This window comes from Triturus cristatus, chromosome 3_2 (genome assembly GCF_964204655.1).
Source record: "Triturus cristatus chromosome 3_2, aTriCri1.1, whole genome shotgun sequence".
Classification (NCBI taxonomy): Eukaryota; Metazoa; Chordata; class Amphibia; order Caudata; family Salamandridae; genus Triturus; species Triturus cristatus.
This window is the reverse complement of record NC_140584.1, coordinates 308641637-308659325: the sequence shown is the minus strand read 5'-3', so window position 1 is coordinate 308659325 and position 17689 is coordinate 308641637. Positions and strand designations below refer to the sequence as shown.

Sequence of the window (17689 nt, the reverse complement as noted above, 5' to 3'; positions counted from 1 at the left end):
GTATTAAGCATTGCAATAATAGGAAATTATTGAGGGATTAATCACTGTACGTACAGGGCATAGAAGAGATGTAAGACAATCTCTAAATTGGTTTGGCAATTTTATTGTGTTGTTGTGTTGTGTTCTTAACATAAAAAGTCTTGGTACTGCTTGAACATAGCACACACTTCTCTGGAGATTGCCTGATGCTTGAACCATAGCTGCTTGGGGTTGAGACAAGATCCTCGCTGAACTGTATTTTGACCTGGCCGGGGTGTATATATTATGTTAGGTGCGACACCCTCCCAAATTAATAACTCTAGACCCTGATAGAGGGACAAGAAAAGTCCTGACATGCATTTGGCAATTTTTTATATGAATCATTACAATTGTTTTGAAACACTTTTTAAACCAAAAAGCCTTAAGATATATTAGAACATTGGAATGTTGGATGCTCCATTGAAAACCATGGAGTAGATCCGGGCTGATAATGGCTGGTATAAGCCCGGAGCTCCAACATTCCAATGCTTCTTTGTTCACAGCTCTGGCTGTGAACAAAGGCTTCGGGGAGCCTGAGGGGATTTGAATCCCCTCGCGCTCCCTGAAGGCTATGTTTTATTTGTTAGAACATTCTGCCCTCTAGTGGCAGAATGTTCTATTAGCCTTATAGCCCTTCGTAGCAGGGCTATACCGGCTATTAAAGTCCCGCTGCTTTGTTAAAGTCCCTCGCCTTCGGCTCGGGCCTTTAACGATGCAGCGGGCCTTTAATAGCCGGTATAGCCCGCTACGGCGGGCTATAAGGCTATATTAGAACATTGGAATGTTGGAAGCTCCATTGAAAACAATGAAGTGCTCTGGGCTTATAATGGCAGGTATAAACCCGGAGCACCAACATTCCAATGCTTCTTTGTTCACAGCTCTGGCTGTGAACAAAGGCTTCAGGGAGCCTGAGGGGATTTCAATCCCCTTGCGCCCTTTCTGAGGCTTTGTTTTATTTGTTAGAACATTCTGCCCTCTAGTGACAGAATGTTCTAATAGCCTTATAGCCCTTCGTAGCAGGGCTATACTGGCTTTTAAAGTCCCTCTGCTTTGTTAAAGTCCCTCGCCTTCGGCTCGGGCCTATAATAGCCGGTATAGCCCGCTACGGCGGGCTATAAGGCTATAATATGTTACTGGATATTAATATTTACTAATACTCATTTATTCGTCTCGCATAAGGCGTGCCACGTGTTCTTGGTTTAAATAAGCCAACTTTGACAGTCTGCCTCTGCTGTGTGTAGCTTGCACTGCTGCGGACCATGTTCTACCCTTCATGTGTGTGGCTGGTGGCTCGTCTGGCACAGACCTCCGTCTCCGGGTAATTTTTATTTTATGGAGCGTTTTAGTACGCCCATTCTTGACCCGTAGGTATCAGAGCTGTGGGAGGTGTAATTGAAAGTAGTGCCAGGAACAGAAAGTAAACCGCCCAGTAGCAAATAGGAGGCTGGAGAAGTGGTCGTGGATGGGGGAAAAGGCCAGCTGTCTGATGTGATTGGTAGACAAAGGTTGTCTACTGCTTTTATTTTGGTGAATTGACATCCATATTGCACTGCTGTCTGTGCTGTACCCATCTGTGCTGTGAGGAAAGATTGCATGGCTACTTTCCCTGCTGTGCATATTCAGCATGTGTGAATGATGCCTTGCTTACTGCTGCTCGTGCCAGGCTGCTCTTTTGTTGGTGTAAAGCTGACGTCCACTCCATCTCTTTCAGAGTAAGTTGCACATGGATGGCTTCCGCAGCCTGAAGGAAGGCGAGCAGGTGGAGTTCACCTTCAAGAAATCTGCCAAAGGTTTGGAGTCTCTGCGTGTGACGGGACCAGGGGGATCTACCTGCATCGGAAGCGAGAGAAGGCCCAAGGGCAAGAGCGTGCAGAAGAGAAGATCCAAGGGAGACAGGTGAGGACAAAACAGAAGGGGTTGCAAGGAGCAAACCTCTGAGGTGCAGACACCTGCAAGGTGTGCTGTCAGGACAAGACCCCTGCAGAGTCTGGGGAGCTCTCTACTTGCATCGGAAGCGAGAGAAGACCTAAGGGCTAGAGCCAGCAGAAGAGAAGATCCAAGCGAGACATGTGAGGACAAGGAAGCAAGGGTTGCAGGGAGTAGAACTGTGAGGGACCCCTGTAGAGTCTAGGGAGCTCCCTATCTGCATCGAGGGCAAGAGCCAGCAGAAGAGAAGATCCAAGGGAGACATGTGAGGACAAGGAAGCAAGGGTTGCAGGGAGTAGAACTTTGCGGTGCAGACACTTGCAAGGTGTGCTGTCAGGACAAGACCCCTGCAGAGTCTGGGGAGCTCTCGACTTGCATCGGAAGCGAGAGAAGGCCCAAGGGCAAGAGCCAGCAGAAGAGAAGATCCAAGCGAGACATGTGAGGACAAGGAAGCAAGGGTTGCAGGGAGTAGAACTGTGCGGTGCAGACACTTGCAAGGTGTGCTGTCAGGACAAGACCCCTGCAGAGTCTGGGGAGCTCTCGACTTGCATCGGAAGCGAGAGAAGGCCCAAGGGCAAGAGCCAGCAGAAGAGAAGATCCAAGCGAGACATGTGAGGACAAGGAAGCAAGGGTTGCAGGGAGTAGAACTGTGAGGGACCCCTGTAGAGTCTAGGGAGCTCCCTACCTGCATCGAGGGCAAGAGCCAGCAGAAGAGAAGATCCAAGGGAGACATGTGAGGACAAGGAAGCAAGGGTTGCAGGGAGTAGAACTGTGAGGGACCCCTGTAGAGTCTAGGGAGCTCCCTATCTGCATCGAGGGCAAGAGCCAGCAGAAGAGAAGATCCAAGGGAGACATGTGAGGACAAGGAAGCAAGGGTTGCAGGGAGTAGAACTTTGCGGTGCAGACACTTGCAAGGTGTGCTGTCAGGACAAGACCCCTGCAGAGTCTGGGGAGCTCTCGACTTGCATCGGAAGCGAGAGAAGGCCCAAGGGCAAGAGCCAGCAGAAGAGAAGATCCAAGCGAGACATGTGAGGACAAGGAAGCAAGGGTTGCAGGGAGTAGAACTGTGAGGGACCCCTGTAGAGTCTAGGGAGCTCCCTATCTGCATCGAGGGCAAGAGCCAGCAGAAGAGAAGATCCAAGGGAGACATGTGAGGACAAGGAAGCAAGGGTTGCAGGGAGTAGAACTGTGAGGGACCCCTGTAGAGTCTAGGGAGCTCCCTACCTGCATCGAGGGCAAGAGCCAGCAGAAGAGAAGATCCAAGGGAGACATGTGAGGACAAGGAAGCAAGGGTTGCAGGGAGTAGAACTGTGAGGGACCCCTGTAGAGTCTAGGGAGCTCCCTACCTGCATCGAGGGCAAGAGCCAGCAGAAGAGAAGATCCAAGGGAGACATGTGATGACAAGGAAGCAAGGGTTGCAGGGAGTAGAACTGTGAGGGACCCCTGTAGAGTCTAGGGAGCTCCCTATCTGCATCGAGGGCAAGAGCCAGCAGAAGAGAAGATCCAAGGGAGACATGTGAGGACAAGGAAGGAAGGGTTGCAGGGAGTAGAACTGTGAGGGACCCCTGTAGAGTCTAGGGAGCTCCCTATCTGCATCGAGGGCAAGAGCCAGCAGAAGAGAAGATCCAAGGGAGACATGTGATGACAAGGAAGCAAGGGTTGCAGGGAGTAGAACTGTGAGGGACCCCTGTAGAGTCTAGGGAGCTCCCTACCTGCATCGAGGGCAAGAGCCAGCAGAAGAGAAGATCCAAGGGAGACATGTGAGGACAAGGAAGGAAGGGTTGCAGGGAGTAGAACTGTGAGGGACCCCTGTAGAGTCTAGGGAGCTCCCTACCTGCATCGAGGGCAAGAGCCAGCAGAAGAGAAGATCCAAGGGAGACGGGTGAGGATAAAGAGTAGAAATGGTTGCAGGGAGTAGAACTCAGAGGTGCAAACACTTGCAAAGGGTGATGTTAGGACAAGATTCCTACAGAGTTTGAAGACCTCTCTGCCTGCATCGGAACCTATCTGTTTTGACATAAAACATGATTTTGGGGTTCTCATCTCTGTGTTGTGGTCTCTGACAACACTGGATCTGCTCGAGTGATGGGGGCGTGGGAAGTGAATACCTCATCTGTGCGATGCCAGTTCTGCTGCTGCCAGCAAACAAAGCGTCCTCTCCCTCCATGTAGCTCCCTTGGTGAAAATAGGTACTGCAACTCGTCTGATTTTTACGGCTGGTATTACTCCCCCCCCGAACCCCCCCCCCCCCCCCCCCCCCCCGCAGATGGGCCAACTCTATATGAGCATTCTTGGAATCTTTTGAGCTAGAAACTGCTTGGTTTGTGGTTCGAAATTGCAATAACATAAATATCCCCAAAAAATGCTGAAGCCAGAGAATAGCGCACTATGAGTGGGTTTAGCTTTGTGACCTACATTTTTTTTCTGGATCCGCAAAATGTGCATAATTCTGCCATCTAGTGGCTGGGTTCAGAATTGTATTTTGTTTTGGACCACTCGATGGATCTAATCCCTGCCTACCCCCATGATGTCAGACATACGCCCAAGATGCATGGGCTCCATATTTCCGTTTTTTTGTGTGTATTTGCTGTTTGCTTTGGCAACAAGCAGTGGTGGCTCCTCTGCTGTGGCAGAGCAGCCAAGGGCAGCTCCTCCACTAGTGCAGAGTAGCGTCGCCCCACTGCTTCTTGCAGTGCGAGAAGCAGAAACATATAAAATGTTAATAACTTTCCATTATTACCATTTTATGTTTGGTTGCAGGCGGGTGAGTGGGGCCCCTCGGAGGGGAGGAGTGGTGTGCCTGCCCACTCAAGAGTGTGCAAAGACTGTTTGGTCGGCCCCCTGGGGCCACCCAAACCAGTCATGCACACTCTGCCTTTTCTCCATGTAGGCTGCAGCAGCCTACATGGAGAAAATGGCCTCCATTAGCCCCTGGCTGATAGGTGTCCCGACCAATCACAACACTGCTTGAACAGAGTTGCGATTGGCTTAGGAGAGGGAGGGAGCCTGGCTGCCTGCTTCTACTTCCTGTTCCTGGAGAGGAGGAGAGCAGAGAAGACCTGGGACGGTAAGTTTAATTATCTTTATTTTTCTTTTAATTAAATTAACGCCCCCGTGACTAAGAGCAGCGTACCACCCCAGCCCCCTCCACCCCCAGCTCCCTCTGCCATCAGCGTAGAAAGAAAAAAAAAGATAAACACAGGTTTATTATCTTTTTATTTTGTTTCCTGGCCGAGTCTTGGTGGCGGGGCCAGAGGGGTGACAGGCACTGACTGGGAGTGGTATGCACTGCTATCAGTGCGCGTGTCGGTTTGGCCGGCCGTCTTAGACCGGCCAAACTGGCATGTGCACTGAAGCTGTCTCCAACCCAAGCTGCGTTGCCGAGTTGGAGACAGCAAGCACAGGCTCCCAGTCTCCCTGGGAGCGCAAATCGAGGGCGGTCAGGTCCATCCTTAAGCTGCTCTCATGCATGAGAGCCACTTCAGGATTGGCCACAGGGGAGTCTGGGTGCCTGTGCCTGCAATGGAGCCACGAAAGCAGCAGAAGACCAGCGATGCAGGCGGCAGGTAAGTTCTTTTTTTACTCCCCTTTTAGGTCTCGCTTACGCAGCGCGCAAGTGCTGCTTAGGAGGGCACCTTTAGCAATCGATCACCACTTTTGTCTAAACGCGTGCATGTTTTGCTTTACTTTGTATTGCAACGTGTGCATGTTTGATGTTTCCCTTGAGGGAGCGAGCAGCACTGCCATCTGTTAGTAATTATCTTCAAAACAGATGGTGCTGCTGCTCGCTACCGCAAGGGAAACGCTGTCTGTGTCTGGCCCCATTCACGTCCCCTCCACCCCACCTCCACAAGAGTGCGCGTCGCTTTAATTTTCACGGCCGCGCTTGTTGTAATTTAGCATTTGCTGCCCACCGTCACCGCTACTGGTTTTTCTTCCCTTCGCCCTCTCCTCACATTCTCAGACTGCCTTTCTCTTTCTCATTCTCCTTGCCCGCTCTCCTCTCCATATGTGCTGCAGCTGGTTAACTGCGCGGTCCGCCTCAGATGCACTTATTTATTTAATTTGCCACGGTCTGCAAATTGTAGCGTTTCGCAGCACTATAGAAGTGTGCTTTCATTTTCTGCGCGGTCCGCCTCTAACGCACATGTTTAGTTATTTAATTACTTTCGCACAACACCGTTAGGGGTGTATGTAAATCGGCACGTAGCTCTAAAACTGCAAGCCTTCATCACCACCTCCATAGTTTAGGAGCCTGATTTGATGGGGGAGTATCCGCCCTCGTGTAAGCTTTGTGGGGCATTTTTGGCGTGCGCCCCATTGAAGCAGGGCACAAGTAGCCAGTTGCTTCAGCCTCCCCCCTACCCCTCTTCCCCATCATGTGTGGCAGTCCGGGCTGAGACAGCTTCCCGGGCACACACACAGCCGCACCCCAATACTTTACAAGTCTTTAAAAGACCATTCGCATGTTAATGAGGCTTAGTTGTTTTTTCACCCCTTCTAAGAGCCCCTGCATCCCCACTCTGCCGATTGGTGAAAGATTTAGCCCCCCCCCTACTGCCCCTGGATCAGGCTGGTGATGTGTGTTGCGGTACATTAGTTGTGTGCGCACATTGTGCCCTGTTTTGCTGCTCTGTGTTACTCATTGTACCTGCTGCACGTCGCCCATGCCCCTCAGTCTACAAGCGCCAATGCCAGGAAGCTGCACCTCTCATACACCGGAAACCTCATAACACCAGTTTGACTCAGCCACAAATACAAATTAATTATAACTGGAGGGCTTTGGGTAGGTGTTTGTAATGAGCGTGTGTGCTGCGCAATGCACATGTGCCCACAACACTGAGTCAGGAGGGGCCACGCCAACAAGCCCTCTACTACGAGCAGCCAGCTGCCCACTGTTGTGGCCTCTGACACAACCACACACCCATAAATTGAGAGAGCATCTAACAGCAACACACCCACACATCGACTGGCATAGACGCACCACTCAACGCACAGGAAAGACAGATTCACCAAGCAGGTTACACTACACAAACACACTGGAAGGCAGTGACGTTCCACCACTGACAGATGCTACACACACAGGCCTACAATACATACAGCACAAACACGTACTCATAAATACACACTAGGACACAGCTTAACCAAGCAGCTGCTGCTACACAAGCACACAAAGGGCACATGGGGACACAGTTACCCGGAGTATTACACCTACACACAGAAGCAACACTCACAGGCCTGCTACTCACTCTAAAACAAGCATTGGTATAGCCAATAGGTCTCCCTTTTGTGACCTTATAAGTATTTAATTATGCAGCACAATATCCTTGGTGCAACAACATCAACCGTTGCATGAGTAAACACTTCTAAGGTCCCAAAGGCGACACCTATTGACTATGCCCCCCCCCCCCCCAACGCCACTTTCCTCTGACACCGGCTGCCATTGGAAGCAAGATCCAAAGCACTAAAAAGTCACGGACGGAAGCAGAGTTAACTTCCTTTAAGATTGACAGCAGACATCGAAAGGTGCTGAAAGACACAGAAAAATAAAATGGTGGAAAACCAAGTTTTTCCCTTTCGGCTTCGACCACTGCCACCACCTAGGATGGAGAATATATGGTCAGTGATCGGTTGTACTTTTTTTTGTATTTTATTTAAAAGATGGAAAATACCCATATTCAATTGGCACCACACACTTGCTCAAAAGAACGAGCGCAAGGTGTACAATCTTTGCTTTCCTACCCAAGGACCAAAAGTCTGAGAGGTGCACGACCTGCAATGTCTTCTTTCCTAGAACCTCTAAGGTAAGGGGAAAAACAAAGGTGGGTACACTACTTCAGAAAGCAGATGCAGACTGAACTGGAATCGCTTATGGAGATCAGTTTGCCACACTACTGTAAATGCTCGAGGAAACCGAGGTAGCTCAGGGTAAGTGTCCTACGTCAGTGAAAAATGTCACCCTTGAAATGTAGGAAGGGCCATAAAAGGCACCAAAGGACACCCTGCATACAAAAAGACAAATGCTCCAATGCCTCTTTGTCGCTCAGGAACCGAGCCAACATTTTTAGACTTCCAGTTCGAAAAACATCCTTCAACACCAAAACCACCAGCAACTGACGAGAACGATAAGACTAAACAGCCCAGTTGGGGACAGACTTTAAAAACCCGACTGAATTGTGGCAGGAGATCGAGATGGGTGTAAAGATAAGGCATTGAAGGGAAAGCGAGCATGACCAAGAGAAGAAAAACTCCTTAGATGTCAAACAGCGTGCGCTCAAAGTAGAGCGGGAACACAAGTGGATGGCAGCTATATTACAGAAGGAGTTCAACAATTAACTTAATGTTTTCTGTAAACTGCCTAGAACACAGGTGGTAAGGCGGTAGAAGAACAGATGGACTTGTAGCCCAAGATCTTTAGAATGTCACGAGGAGAAACACAAACACTTCTAAGAGAACTGAAGAACATTACAAACCTATATTAGAAACAACAGATGCTGCCGACTGGTTGAGAAGACTTTGGTACAGTTCACCAGAGGACGGTAGTGACTCTTACCTCTCGAGGCCACCACCACCAGATGACAGCTCTGTATATAATGCAGTGATCAAAACAAATAGAAGCTGATACTTGGTGACTATAATGACGAGAGGAACACCAGGGGCGGCTCCTCCGCTAAGGCAGAGGAGCTTCGCCCCACTGTCTTCCAGCACAGCAAAAAAAGAGAAATATAATTATAATGCCCCAATGTTATCATTTTACTTTTCTGTGCTGGGGCTGTTTTGTGGGGTGGGGCTGGGGTGCACAAGGGGGGGGGAGTGCCCTCTGGGGACAGCCAAACATTCATGCGCACTTAGCATGTTCTGCACCCAGGCTGCATTGCAGCATGGATAGAGAACATGCCCAAGCTTCCATTCTCCATCTGAGTGCCAAACCACGGCGCCCAGACCAATCACAACGCTGTATTGCAGCGCTGTGATTGGCTATGGGGAGCCTGGGTGCTTACCAATCACAGGTAAGTGACTGAGGAATACACAGAGTTGGGTTTCATTCTAAAGACCCAACTCCTGGCCAAATATATCTATATCTATATATATATATATAATATATTCTGGCAATGCTGCATAACGTCACAGATCAGGGCAAGGAAGCCTTTAAAGAGCCTGACTCCTCACGAGTGGTAATGCCCAGTGTGGAGGATAACAATACAAACCCTCCACACAAGATCCAGCACATATTAAGAGTAATGCTCCAGCAGATTTTATAATACCTAACTCTATAGGTGCACCACTGGTATATATGAAAAGTAAAACAATAGATATTGTGGAAAGGAAAATGGAGAGAGCTGCTGCAACACAATAGCAAATTCAAATGCCTTCTTAACTATATATGGCCAATGCAGTGGGAGGAAATTTAGGAGTAAATGCCACATTTCGTAGACCAATGCAAGAAAAGTGCACAAACCATGATACTGGAAGGCAAGATCATTACAAATACATCTAAATCAGCAGTGGATGCAGCAGACACAGCCCGCAGAGAAATGTGCATAGACAGTAAGCACAGGAGACCTGCACAGCTGAGCGTCTTGGGATTCAAACCAGATCATCAAGCCTCCCTTGTTAATATGCCCTTCACTGGGGGCAGTCTATTTGGATATTCTGTAGATTAAATATTACAGCAACTGAAGAAAGACAGTGAGACAGCTGAAGCAATGAGAGCCTACAGTTTAGTGGTAACTACCTACCCCTGATAAAGGATAAGAGCATCCATATGGTCCCTGGTCAGGAACTGATTACAACAAATTCAATATCCAAATTTCTATTCATCCCGGAATGTACCACCCAAAGACCGCACGACATTTTGAACAAAGCGAACATCCTCAACATCCTCAAACTGTTCAAATGTATTCCTGACCTTCGTCATGCTGAATCCAGCGACATTATATCCATTGAATTCATATCTACTGCAGGTAAACAAACCACTGAACCAACGTTAATCACCGTGGCATCACTAGCAATTAAAGAGCTGGTATTATCAAGGATCGGTCAATTTAACAAATGGGGTATCAACATAGTTACCCCAACAAATCCATGGCTGCCTAGATAACACTGGAAATCCACCATTCTCAATATTAAAATCTGCTCACGGTCGAGCCCCCGCAGGAACCCATCAATTGGCAACAGAAGAGACTAAAACTATGAAGGCTGACTGGGTTTGGCTACCAGCGGCCCTCTCTGGGGGAAATCCCAATTGAACCAGCGCTCAACCCGGTTTCTCAGTGTGTTCATGGAATATTAACGACCTCATTACGAAACTTCAGTCACCAGATGGGTTAAAGTTATTAAAAAATCATGAGGTCACACTTTTACAGGAAATATTGTCCAAGGTCAGTCTCCGTGTTGAAGGATACTTGGAATACATGTCTCCAGCCAAGAGATGGCACAAGTTCGGCAGACCGAGTGGAGGACTCTCAATTTATGTAGCCAGCAAGCTAAATGTTAATATTAACTAACTGACATTTGAGGAAGACTGGATTACCGGCATAAAAATCTGAAACTCTAAACCCTTTGAACAACTGCTTCTGATCAATGTATATATTTCACCAAGTGCCAGGGAGAAAAGGTTCAAGTTTGATCATCTGACCCGGATCATGTGTAATCTATTAAGGGATCAGATATAGTAAACTTAGCGATCACATGGTGCTACAGCTCAGTGTCCTAGGCTATACCATCTTGAATGGCCGTTTTCCCATAGATAACCCCCCAAACTGGATAATAACAGACTGCCGCACCCACTCCTTTTTAGACTACACCATATGTAATAAGGAAATGTGCCCCTGGATTGAAAACTACAACTTTGTTGCACGAGGAGACCGCGACTATCAACCTTAACTAATCTCCATGATCTTTCGAGTAGCATGGCATGCTGTGACAAACTGGACCACAAGAGGAATCCACACACCCATCCTTAAAAGGCTAAAATGGTCAGACTCTACAATATAAAAAATGACAAAATGTAGAGCGCAGCTAGACACAAGGAGCCTTGATATTCTGCCTATCACATCATGGGAGATTTTTTCAAGTCAATTGCTCAAAATTAATTCATATACTCCACGAAAAACCAAAGTAGGTAACCAAGCAATCAGAACCTTTGAAATTAGGAAATTAAAAACCTTACGTAACTCATCACTTCGACAAGTACAGTGATGCCCAATGGATGACTTGCTACTTAACATCTACAAGCAAGCCCAAAAAGTACTTCGGCAAGCAATATCTCTAGAGGGGGGAAAAAAAAGGTCCGAACAGTTTTGGACAAAACTAGTCCATGCAAGCAAAACTCATAACTCCAAGACATTTTGGTCCCTTGTGAATGAGAGAACATATAATCAAGGAGGACAAAGCAATGCAAATATCCATGAAGATGAATGGGTATCTTTCTTAACTGCTCATTTCAAAACATCAGAAAAGTAAGAAGGCCCAGTGGCCAAATTTTCAACATCTGCTGTACAGGTCAATTCAAGTCAATTGCAGTTCCCCCTAGGCACTACTCAAGCCGGGATATCTGAGCAAATTGAAGACCTGGTAATCATATCGTCACCAGCAACTGAAACCAAATCGCTGCTCGAGCAAGATGAGACCCCTTAACAGGTATCAAAAACATTAGAAGCATTGACGACTCGAACAACACGAATTATAACCCAAGGCTGTTCAGATGGGGCCCCCGGCCCAAACGGTCTTCACCAGGCTCTGTATAAACAGGATACTGACACCTGGCACCCTTATTTAGTTACTGCCGGTCTAACCAGCTCATCCTGGCGCGGAGCAACCGTACATCCAATACACAAAGTGGCAACCTTGACCTGGTTCAAGGCTAGCACTCCCCCCAGCAGCCTCGCCATTCAGCCGGACCTCCAGCTCCATACCGGGATTCGAGCCAGCAGCCTGTCCCGGCACCGCTGCTCAAACCCCTGCAGTTCGTCCGTTGTAGGTGCTCCCGCTTGTCCCTCCTGTTGCCTCGTGTGCCCTGATTATGCTCCTGTTGGTTTTCTTCCTCATTCCTTATTAATTTTCACTGTTTGTATTTTACTGTGCATTTCACTGTTATTGTGCCTGTATTGTGCCTTGTTTTTCTTGCGCGCCCTCTACCTCTGTTCCCGCCCCCTCCCCTTCTTATGGCGACCGCTGGCGCGCCGAAGGCATGCCAGTCTGTGCCCGTCTGCACCTGGACTGCATCCAGCGCCAGACTCCCTGGCCACGGCGTCCACCACAAGACCCGATGCCGCTACGACGCTTACACCCTCCATGCACTCAACACCGGCCAAAATTGCACCTGCCTCCAGGCCACCCTGAAGCTGACCCACAGACCCTTCACCTGCCGAAACTGCAGCTACACCAGCCAGTGCACACCTGCACGTCCTGCTCACCCCAACACTGCAGGCCACAACTTTCTCAGCTGCATACTACTCAACACCTGCTCAGTCCACAAGCACACCGTCGAACTCTGGGACCTGCTCGACGACTCCGCCCCGGACGTCGCCTTCCTGACGGAGACCTGGATGAACACCTCCTCAGTGTCTGACATAGCCATAGCCATCCTGGACAGCTACAAGATCACCTGCAGGAACCGAAACAACAAACCAGGAGGAGGAATTGCCATTGTCCACAGGAACACCGTCAGAATCTCAACCAACACCGAAGACTCCCTCAGCATGGCCGAACACCTACACTTCCAGATCCACGTCGATCACAACACCACCCTCAGAGGAACCCTCATCTACAGACACCCGGGACCCCGGCCACAGTTCAGCGAATCCATCGCCGTCCTAATCAGCACGCACGCCCTCGCCTCCACAGACTACATCCTCCTCGGAGACCTGAACTTCCACCTCGAACGCCAACAACAGCAACACCACAGCTGATCGCCAACCTCGGACTCAAACAGCTCGTCACGACACCCACCCACTCTGCCGGACACCCGCTCGACCCCATCTTCTTTGCCATCGACAACGTCACCTTCAGCCACACCACCGAACTCCACTGGACCGACCACCACTGCATCCACTTCTCCTTCGAGAAACACACCGCGCGCTACCAACCGCAAGGTATCCCACACCGCAACTGGAAAAAAGTCACCGAAGACCAGCTCATCACCACACTCGCCCGAGACCCTCCACCCGAGCCCTCCGAGACCAATGCAGCAGCCCACAACTTCAGATAAGGGATCAACTACTGCGCCAACACCCTCGCCCCGATCAGGAAACCCTCCAACAGGCGCACCGACACAAGAGCCATCTGGTTCAACGCCGACCTCCAGAACTCCAAGCACACCTGCTGAAGACTCAAGAAGCAGTGGCGCAATGACCAGACACCAGACAACCACGCAGCCCTTATAAATGCCAGACGCAAACACCACCAACTCATCCGACCTCAAGAACTTTCGACCCATCTCCCTGCTTCCAGCGAAAGTCATTGAGAAGACCACCAACAGACAACTGACCCACTTCCTGGAGGAGAACAATGTCCTGGACTCCACCCAATCCGGCTTCCGCAACAATCACATCACCGAAACCGCCCTCATCGCTGCCACTGACGACATCAGGACCCTACTGGACAACAGCGAAACCGTGGCCCTCATCCTCCTGGACCTCTCAGCCGCCATCGACACCATCTGCCACCACACCCTGTGCACACACCTCCACGACGCAGGATTCCGAGACAAAACCCTGGACTGGATCACCTCCTTCCTCACCGGCAGAACCCAGGAAGTCTGCCTCCCCCCTTTCCGATCCGAAGCCACCACGATCACCTGTGGCGTACCCCAAGGATCCCTCAACCCGACCCTTTTCAACATCTACATGTCACCGCTCGCCAACATCGTCCGAGCACACCACCTCAATCCTCTCATAAGCCGACGACACCCAGCTGATCCTCTCCCTCACCAAGGACCCAGCCACCGCTAAATCCAACCTCCACGAGGGAATGAAGGCCGTCGCAGACTGGATGAAGACTAGCCGGCTAATACTGAACTCGGATAAGACGGAGGTCCTCCTCCTCTGCTCCATCCCCTCTGCATGGGAGGACTCCTGGTGGCCGGCCGTGCTGGGAGCTGCCCCGACACCCACCAACCACGCACGCAACCTAGGGTTCATTCTGGACTCAACACTCTCTATGACCCAGCAAGTTCGCGCTGTTTCCTCCTCCTGCTTCAACACCCTCTGCATGCTCAGCAAGATGAACAGATGGATCCCACCCGAAACTAGAAGGACGGTCACCCAAGCACTCATCAGCAGCAGGAACCACGGCTACACCCCAGAAGAGACTCCAATGCATACAAAACGCCTACACACGTCTCATCCTCGGACTCCCTTGCCACAGCCACATCACCACCCACCTGAGAGACCTGCACTGGCTCCCGCTCAACAAGAGGATCACCTTCGAACTCCTCACCCACACTCGCAAAGCACTCAACAACGCCGGACCAGCATAACTCAATGAACGACTGTCCGTCTACACCCCGAACCCACAGCTTTGCTCCGCCGAACTCGCCCTCGCCCACTGTCCCACGCATCCGCTGAACGACCACTGGCAGCAGATCATTCTCCCACCTCGTCGCCAGGACATGGGACACCCTCCCCGCCTACCTGCGTCAGACCCAGGACCAGCACACCCTCAGGAGACTTCTCAAGACCTGGCTGTTCGACCAGTAGCTGCCTCCCCCACCCCCTTAGCACCTTCAGACCCTCACGGGTGAGTAGCATGCTTTACAAATGATTGATTGTAAGAGATCAGACCCCAAAAACTACAGGATGATTGCCCTCATGTGTGTTGAATCAAAATATTACACCAGTTTGATGCTTCAAGACCTGTTATCATGGGCCATAAAAAAACATCTTCTGCCTTTTAATCAGAAAGGATTTGTGGCAAAATCATGAACCATAACAAACCTGCTTACAATATCGGTCATGTTGAACAAAGCGGCGGCCTCAGGAATGATAACTCATTGCTGCTTTCTTGACTTAAAGGCTGCTTTCGACCGTGTGCCCAGGGAACAACTATGGCCCAAGCTGCAGAAATGGGGGATTCCGTCTGCGCTCTTAAAAGCTATAATCCAGTTACACACAAACACATGGATCCGCATAAAACTGGGAGATGGATCTCACATCTCTAGAAAAATACAAACCTCACGTGGAGTAAAACAAGGATGTGCGCTGGTGCCCCTCCTTTTGAATCTTTTTATCTCAGATCTATCACAGCTACTTGAAGATGTCAACTCCATCCCCCAAAACTCGGCGGAACCAGAATCAGCAATTTATTGTACGAAGACGATCTCGCCCTGCTCAGCCATACCAGGGTCAGCTTACAGAGACTACTTGACCGGTTGTCCTTTTACACCACTAAAAATGAGTTGGAATTAAATCTATTAAAGACAAAGGTCATCACCTATGGGTCAAGGAAATATCAAAGTGGCGGTTGGCATTATAATGGCAAAAGTATTGAATGGACCGACTCATATTAATAATTAGGGGTCCAAATGGACAGAAGGGGCATGTTTACAAAAAACAGAGAGATGAGGTTGAGGTTGAAGCTAAAGCTTCGACCATTCAGGTAGCACTTATGAAACTCGCAAGGCAGCTGTCCGGCCCAAGCCAGATTCCTTTAATAACTGTTATGAAGGCAAAAATCTATAACTACCTTTCCTACGGTCAGGAGAGAATGCTGGGGGAAAATAACAGCCTGGTGAATAAAATAACAACAAGAACAATTGAGACACTAATCTGCTCACGACACCCTCCGATAGCGGCAGAGCCAGGCATTGTGATACCACCAGAATTTTATGGCTCTGTGCCCTGTGTGATTTTAGAGTTTTGCAGCATGAATCTTTTCTGGATTCACTATGCTGTGCATTTTCCGCCATCTAGTGGTTGGGTCCAGAATTGTAGTATTTCTTCTCTTTATTGTTTTTTTTTTTTGCTGTTGGTGGGCATCGACATAGTACCATTTTGGTAGTCCTCTTCAGATTCTTTTTTCTGCCATTGGGTTTGGATCGATACGGAAAAGTTCCCGAGTTGGAGAAAAGAATCGTGGAAAAATGAAGAAAAATCATCAGGAAACTGAACACCGGAGCCTTACATCATCACCGGTAACACGACAGCGACCACAGTTCGACGAAGATGGGAAAATCTACAACTTCGTCGACCGGTGAATGAGCATGCAGGGGGCTCCCTGGGTGCGGTTATGGACAAGACGCCATTCAGGTTCTGCAAAAACTGCCACCACAAATACGCAGAGAAAGATCGCCACCCAGTCTGTAACCTGTGCCTGCTGCTGGATCATCAAAACGACGACTGTAACACCTGCTCCGTCTTCACGCCGAAGACGTTGTGGGTAAGAAAGACAGTGACGCGCAAACTACAATATGCAAGGCCAAGGACCACCACCATCACTGCGAGACCTGGGCCTCTCCAGCGAGGAAGAAGACCATGTCGCCGAAGGACCAGAAGGCAACGGTGACCCCACGAATTTTTGGTCGTAGAAGTCGAGAAGAATACTTCAAAGAGGTAAGAGAGTCGTAGACCTAAGAAAAAAACAGAAGAGTCTCGAAAATCAGACTCTAGAACACAAAAAGGATCCTCGGGCGCCGAAGCATGTGGCGCCCAGAGTTGCATCCAGGCTAAAGCAGACCATGGGATCCTTCGAGAAGGACTCCGGAGCGGCAAAGGTCCTCGAGAAATCCAAGAGGTCGAAAGACCGTCTGGAAAAGGACGCCTCAGCATCGAAGAAAGAGAGACCGAAGCAAGCATCGACAACCGCCTCGGCGGCGTCAGTCGAAAAGCAGACCATTTCAGCGCCGAAATGCACGAGGCCCAGATCGAAAAGGAGAAGGTTTGAAGCCGAAATGGTAAATATTCTCCAACACAAAAAAGACTTAGACAAAAAGCTTAAAACAATACTAGATACCGCCAAAATCAACAGAAGCCGAAACCCAAAGGGTTACCGAAGATCCTATACCACTTAGAACACTCGAAATAATCGGCGACGAAGAGGAAAGTTCCTACTTCTTCGGGGAAGACGCTGATGAAGACTAACAGGCATACGCAGAATCGTCGAACTCTGAGACTCAAGAGCACCAATGGCAAGACATTGACGAAGAGTCGCCCGAAGAGTCTGTAGAGTCGTATCCTTCGAGACCATCACCCCCTGATGACATTGGCATGTATAATCAGGTAATTAAAAAAAAAAAGGCTGCAGAGACTTATGGGGTCCAGCTAGAGAAAGAAAAACCTCAATCCAGTTTTTTATTGGAAACACTAATGCCTACACAATCTAGAAGCCAATTCGTGCCAATGCTGCTGTGTCTTAGACCAGGGAAAAGAGGCATTCAAGGAGCCTACTGTTTGCAAGGCCATAACACAAAGAGCTGAGAAAAAAATATAAATATTCCTCAAAGGACCCTTTATATATTAGGGGATCGGTACCAGCGGACTCTCATTGCCTCAACTGCAAGAAAGAGCCAATGTACCCACCACGGTGGGGCCACCCCCAGACAAAGAAAGTAAGAGGATGGACCTCGTAGGAAGAAAAATGGCGAGGGCTGCGGCAAATCAGTGGCGCATTGCAAACTCAAATGCCTTGCTCAACAGACTTGCGTACCAACACTGGGAGGAGGTAGGGGAACTGTTACAAAACCTACCGGAACAATTCCAGAAAAGGGCAAGCCACCTGGTGGAAGAAGGCAAAAACATTGCTAACA

General features: G+C 49.3%; 1 protein-coding gene across 7 annotated transcripts in view; it reads left to right on the top strand.

Annotated features, from left to right (window-relative positions):
• Positions 1 to 17689, top strand: part of LIN28A (lin-28 RNA binding posttranscriptional regulator A) — a 127913-nt gene that overhangs the window by 77840 nt on the left and 32384 nt on the right. For all 7 annotated transcript variants that reach the window (XM_085647745.1, XM_085647744.1, XM_085647741.1 and 4 more), the window contains exon 3: positions 1730 to 1914. In XM_085647745.1, coding sequence (XP_085503871.1) covers positions 1730 to 1914 — 185 coding nt within the window. The remainder of the gene's footprint in view (positions 1 to 1729; positions 1915 to 17689) is intronic.